Source organism: Diabrotica virgifera, chromosome 3 (assembly GCF_917563875.1).
Source record: "Diabrotica virgifera virgifera chromosome 3, PGI_DIABVI_V3a".
Classification (NCBI taxonomy): Eukaryota; Metazoa; Arthropoda; class Insecta; order Coleoptera; family Chrysomelidae; genus Diabrotica; species Diabrotica virgifera.
Genome location: NC_065445.1, coordinates 195,190,370 through 195,197,208, shown reverse-complemented (window position 1 = coordinate 195,197,208; position 6,839 = coordinate 195,190,370). Strand labels below are relative to the sequence as shown.

The window sequence follows — 6,839 nt, the reverse complement described above, 5'->3', positions numbered from 1 at the left end:
GAGTTCTAATATCCCAAATATATAATTTTGCTTCTACGAGCAGAAGACCTGCGATCTACAATACTCTAAATATTCCGAAGCAAGTGAAGGAAAACGAGCAAGAAAACTACATTTTGATGATGAATTCCAATGAAGTTTTTCTACAGGGTGGGCAAAAGTTAAAAGTTAAAACGTATCCACCAATGTTCGACAAGTTAATTACTGAGCTGAGTCGTCGGTTGACAGTGTACGGGTCAGTGAACTCAGTATTTGGTCTTTTGTGTGTTTTTATATACTTAGAAATACTCAAATAAATGAATGTGCTTCAAAACTACATGAAAACTATCCTGATGATATTGAATCTGAACTTGAAGATAAACTAGAGCAGTTCAAATATTTTATAGCCCAGCTTCGAGACTTGCAGGGCAAATAATTTATTCCTGCTTCACAATCATTTTGGATTATTTCGCAACAGGCGAACGGACATGGTCAAAATGAAAATTATTAAAAACGGAGAAAGCCTAGGTTTCTTAAGGGGCCTCATAGCTTGGGTTGCCTAGGGGCCTCAAGATTCTTAATTCGGGACTGCAATTGAGGGTATTTTTCTACTTCACCAACGAATTTTATAGTAAACACCTACAAACAGAAGTCCAATGTTTTCAGAATTTTGTATTACAAACAATATGTATTTCCACAAAGCTACTAGTACTGCAACCAATGAACATTGCATTCACCGATCTTAAAAAAAATAAAATTTAATTGAGCGAAAAAATCAACAAAAAACGAAGGAAACAAATAAAATAAACTTAGCTCCATGACTGGAAACATGCGTCTCACTCGACCTTTTTCGTGCGCTACCGATCGCAAGGGACGAGAGTCGTACAAGACGAGGAGATTTGCAATCCTAAACTCCCCGTCTACGGAGCTCAATGCCACAACGAAGGAACTTGAGTGGCGGGGAGATACATACGCGACTGGAATCGAGTTGACTACATCGAGCGTCGACCCATGTGCGGACGGCCTTATTATGCCTAAAATGATTAGCCAATTTCACCTATACCGGCTCTTAGTCTATTAAATTTGTACTTTAGGAAAAACAAACAGAAATTATCTTCGCTTAGTAGAATTTTGACTATAATATTGTTAATAACAAATTCAGACCACAATCAATCATTAGAAACAGAAATTATCTTCGCTTAGTAGAATTTTGACTATAATATTGTTAATAACAAATTCAGACCACAATCAATCATTAGAATGAAAGCTATACAGTTAATATCGCAAAAGAAAGAGATTCGATTTGTTGAGGTACCTATACCGAGAATTACGGACGCTAATGATGTTTTAATCAAAGTAGCCTATTCTGGAATATGCGGAACGGATCTTCATATGATTGAGGTATTTATAATATTTTAATGTACATGGTGTCCAGAACCTCTCGCGGAGATTCCTCAGATAATTTTAAGACAATTTAACCCAATTCACCTAGTCCGAAAATGGAGCTAAGGGAGCTAGAGCTCTTTGAAGATAATTTGTTAAGATAATTATGATATTTTGATAATTTTTTGAAGATGGAATCTTGTAATTAGTTTTCTTTAAATATCTCCAGAACGCTTTCATTAAAAAAACGAAAACTGGTACGCCTATTTATCTCCCAGAGGTAAATTGATTCCATCTCCATCAATTGCGAATTTCTAGTACCGGTCATAGACGTCCGTTTTGGATAGGGCAACGTCTATTTTATCGCATATCTTTATCTCTTAAGCATTTTTGACACTGGATTATTAAATTGTAAGGTATTCTAGTATACTCTTATTTTAAGTCGGTAAGATGCACCGATTTCTAGAAAAATCCATTTGAAAATTTTCATTTGAAAAAACATTTCAATACAAAATCTATTTATAAATCAAAAAACAAAAACTAGTACTTTTATTTATCTTTCCGAGACGAATCGATTTTCTTAATTGCGAATTTTTATTACCGGGCATATGCGTCCGTTTTGGGTTGGGCAACGGTTATTTTATCGCGGAACTTTTTGTCTTTGACTTTAAAGCATTTTTGACACTAGATTTTAAATTTTTGACACTAGATTATGAGGCATTCTAGTTCTAAAAGTTACTCTTGCATTAAATCGGTAAAACAAGGTACATACACCGTTTTTTATAATTTTTTTCAAATTCAAAAAACAATTTTCTGAAAAAAAAATTTAAATCAATTTTTCTAGAAAACGATGCATCCTACCGACTTAAAGCAAGACTACTTTTTAGTACCAAAGTACCTCACAATTTAATAATCCAGTGTCAAAATGCTTAAAAGTTAAAGGCAAAAAAGTTATGCGATAAAATATATACCCGTTACTCTACCAAAACGGGCACCTATGCTCGGTACTAGAAATTCGCAATAGATGGAATTGATTTATCTTTGTAACATAAATGGGTGTAGCAGTTTTTGTTTTTCTAAAAAGAAGCTATCTGAAGTATTTACAAAAAAAAATAATTACAAGACGCCATCTTTAAAGAGCTCTAGCTCCCTTAGGAAGCGTTTTCGGTCTAGGTGAATTGTGTTAAATTGTCTTAAAAGTGTCTAAGGAATCTGCGTTCTTCGTTTTCAGGAGAGTTTCTGGACACCAGAATCCAGTGGACCTATATTATCGTCTGATTTTTCCTATTATAATGTCAACTTTTTGATGAAATAATTTGCAAATCCGTAAAAGATACGTTGTATTTTATGTAATTATATTAATTAAATATTAATAAACTATTGTTTTTCTTTGAAAAATTCAGACCATTAGCGTATGCGCGTCAATAGTGATTATAAAATTCTTAATTGTATGTCAAAAATGCGCGATAACTATCTCTTAAAACCCACCAAATTTCATTTGCATATCCCAATCGGTTTTAGAGCAATAAATCGTCAGTTTGTAAGAAAAATTTCAACACCTTGTATCTCAGAAACGAAGCATTTGCGGACATACATTTATACAACAAACTGTCATTATTTTTTTTATGCAAAATTATCCAATAAAGTTTGTCATACTTATTTAGAAACACAGGGTGTATCATTAAGAATGTCCAATCTCTGAGTTGTAGATTCTAGACCTCAAATTATTAAGATTTAACCCAAATCACTTAAATAAAATGTGGCTCCTTACTGAGTTACAGGGAGTTTTATTATAATAATTTTAAAACTATTTTTACCCAGTACTTTAAAACTATTTAACGTTTACTTATCATACTTAGCAGAAAGTGTGGCTACTATACACCCTACTAAGTACTACACACTATACTACACACTATACTACACACTATACACACCTACTATACAGTATGTACCCTACTAAATTATGATAAATAAACGTTTGTAGCTACTACCAGAGGCGTACGACAGGGGATAGAGAATAGTTAATCCTTCCCAAACTCTACGCCACCGGGGGAATTAGTATTTTAACGCAGTTTTTCGATTCTCCAATACGTTGTATGTAAATAATATACTCTTCATTGGTAACGATAAAGTCATTAGTTTTCGAGATATTTAAAGTTAAAAATAAAACTGCACAGTTATTTTGATTACTTTATAAAATATGATTCATATGATTAACATTTAAAAACAGTATGTACCCAGTACCATAGGCGTAACCAGTAGGGGTTTTGGAGGTTATAACCCCCCATTGGGATGTACTTTGAGCTCTATACGCTTAACACCATACCCCCAGGGACCTTCCAGTAGTTGTAACCCCCCTTAGGATATCATCCTGGATACGAAGTTGCCCAGTACTTTAAAACTATTTGACATATCCTTATCATCCTTGGCAGAAAGTGTAGGTACTGTACACCCTACTAAATTATGCCAAATAATCATTTCTGCCTACTACCAGAGGCGTACGACAGGGGAAAGTCACTGGTTAGCCCTTCCCGAATTCTACGCCACTGACGGAATTGCTAGTTTAGTATATTTTTTTAGATTTTCCAATACTTTTTATGTAAATGATATAGTCTTCATTAGTATCGATAAAATCATTAGTTTTCGAGATATTTGAAGTTAAAAATGAAGCGACACAACACATTATAGTTATTAAGGTAACCAAGCGTATTATAAGGATAATAACGCTTGGGGTCAATGCTGTAGAGACCGAGGGCCTTCGGCCCGAGGTATATACGTTGACCGAAAGCGTTATTATTATAATACCCGTGGTGCCTTCAACGTTTAATGTCCGACAAAATTATTCTTTATATGCAAAAAATTTGAATGAATTTTGAATTAATTAGTTTTTAAATAAGTACATTTACCAGAAATAGTCGTAACGTAATTGTGGTAACCATAGTTTTACTTAGAGTTTTATTTGTCAACTTGACAGTATTTAACTCGTTATTTAAATTTAATAGGCCCTAGGGCGTTATTTTTCAATAACACGCCCTTGGGCGTTATATCGTACTTAATAGCTTCGAAATAATGTCATTATTTGTCAAATAATAAACCAGTCGGACATTAATCAAATTAACTGTGCCGTTTCATTTTAACTTCAAATATCTCAAAAACTAACGACTTTATCGTTACCAATGAAGAGTCTATTATTTACATAGAAAGTATTAGAGAATCTAAAAATTGCGCTTAAATATTAATTCCCCCAGTGGCGTATAATTTGAGGAGGGTCAACCACTCACTATCCTCTGTCGTACGTCTCTGGTAGTAGCTAGAAACGCTTATTTATGATAATTTAATAGGATGTATAGTAGCCATACTTTCTGCCAAGTATGATAAGGATACGTCAAATAGTTTTAAAGTACAGGGTAAAAATAATTTTTTAATTTTTAAATAAAACACCCCGTAACTCGGTAAAAGGAGCCATATTTTATTTAAGTAATTTGGGTTAAATCTTAATATTTTGAGGTCTAGAATCTACAACTCAGGATTGGATATTCTTAATGGTACACCCTGTACTGTAGGTATCGATTTGTACATTTATTTTTAGGGAAAGTTTCCAGTAGTAAAAGATCGACCCTTAATTCTAGGGCATGAGTTTTCTGGAACTGTAGTGGATTTTGGAAAAGATGTAACAATTTTTAAAGTAGGAGATAAAGTTGCTGGAGACCCTAATGAGTAAGATTTTGGTTTCAGTTATTAAATAGTATATTGTACAACAAGTGCGAAAACAGACATATTTCTCACGAGCCGCAAATCAAGCGAGGAAGAAAGATGTCATTTTCTCACGTGTTGTACATTGTACATTTTCTATGGATGCGTTGTTGTCAAGAGTTCAAACTTCAAAATTACATAATTTCGGTGCTTTTAGGTATATTACTCTCCACTCCCCGTGTGGGATGCGAGCCACTAAGTAGAATACACCCACAGGATCTCCTCCTTGTCGTAAGAAGCGACTGCAGGAGCAACTGACCGTTGTCCCTACTTAAAATTCCATCTCGTCCTTTACCTGCCTATTTACCTAAAACCTATCTTAGCAACACACCCCGTGTGTTGGATGAGTCCTTTTGACCGTGTTTGAGTGGATGGGGTCCATTTTGCGCGGGTGTGTGTGTGGCATATACACCCTACACACAAACTGCGTAACTTGCGCTTCTCGCCATTCACACACTTCTACATTCCTCAAACTTTGACCGGAAGGTCGATAAACGTTCCTGACGGAGGGTAGCATCGACCGCCAGTACCAAGTTAAGGCGTATAGGAAATTATCCTGAACCGGCTTATCATTGGATTTTCACAAGCGGAGCTGTATCAGCAGAAAGGTTGTGATACTGCGATGCAATAGGGCAGAGGAAACCATTGCATAATCATTGACGACGGTTGACGACCAGCGCTACCTTGAGTCTGGGTCAAGTAGTGCAAAATTGGCCACCAGCCACGCAAATGTTAATGACCAGGCATCGTGTGGAAATTCAGCTACTGGTCTACAAAAGGAAAAGCTGAAACTCAGACAGATATTAAAGGTCGGTACATGGAACGTACAAGAACTAAAGACGATCACAGGTAAGCTAGCAATTATTGAAAATGAGCTAGCAAGATGCAATATAGAAATCTCTGGACCAGCTGAAACTCATTGGTTAGGAGACGGCCACTTCAGAACACATAATGGCAATTATATTTACTTCTCTGGCGCTGAGACCCAGAACTATACAGGTGTTGCCATTCTGGTCTCACCAAGATTACAAAAGTCTGTCGTCGAATTTAAAGCTGTGAGCGATAGGATAGTTCTCCTTAAACTGGAAGGCAAACCACATAAACTTAATATCATACAAGTTTAAGCGCCAACCAGCACATCAGATGACATAAAGATCGAGGGTGGCGACTTCAATGCAAAAGTTGGCAACACTACACAGAATGACGACATAAAGAATATACTGGGGAAGTTCGGTATAGGACAGAGAAACGAAATAGGTGACCGTTTAATCGAGTTTGCTATCACAAACAATTATTCTATCATGAATACTACTCGATTTAAACACCACGTACGTCGACTTTATACTTGGAAAAGTCCTGGAGATAGGTCTAGAAATCAAATAGATTACATACTTACCAATATTAGCTGGAGATCTTCAATTCAAACAGTAAGATCATATCTGAGAGAAAGATAAATTCAAAGAGAAATTCCACAAGAGCAAACTGGACTTACCAAAGGTAGAGGTACTCGAGAACACCTGTTGAATATAAGACAGATAATCGAAATATCTAGGGAATTCAATATTCCACTGTACATATGCTTTATAGGCTGTACATATTGTAAGGCGTTCGACAGGGTCAAGTGGCGAAAACTAAAAGAAGTAGGCGTACCCCAACACCTTATTTCGCTTATAACTGAACTATACGACTTGACACACTTTCAAACGAATTTCATCCAGAACGGGGTG

General features: G+C 35.6%; 1 protein-coding gene across 1 annotated transcript in view; it reads left to right on the top strand.

Annotated features, from left to right (window-relative positions):
- Nucleotides 1-1,110: 1,110 nt before the first annotated feature.
- The window catches only part of LOC114324346 (uncharacterized), a 71,570-nt gene continuing 65,841 nt past the window's right edge, over nucleotides 1,111-6,839 (top strand). The window contains exons 1-2 of the mRNA XM_028272149.2: nucleotides 1,111-1,377; nucleotides 4,949-5,076. Of these exons, the coding sequence (XP_028127950.1) occupies nucleotides 1,237-1,377; nucleotides 4,949-5,076 (269 nt within the window). The 5' untranslated portion in view covers nucleotides 1,111-1,236. The remainder of the gene's footprint in view (nucleotides 1,378-4,948; nucleotides 5,077-6,839) is intronic.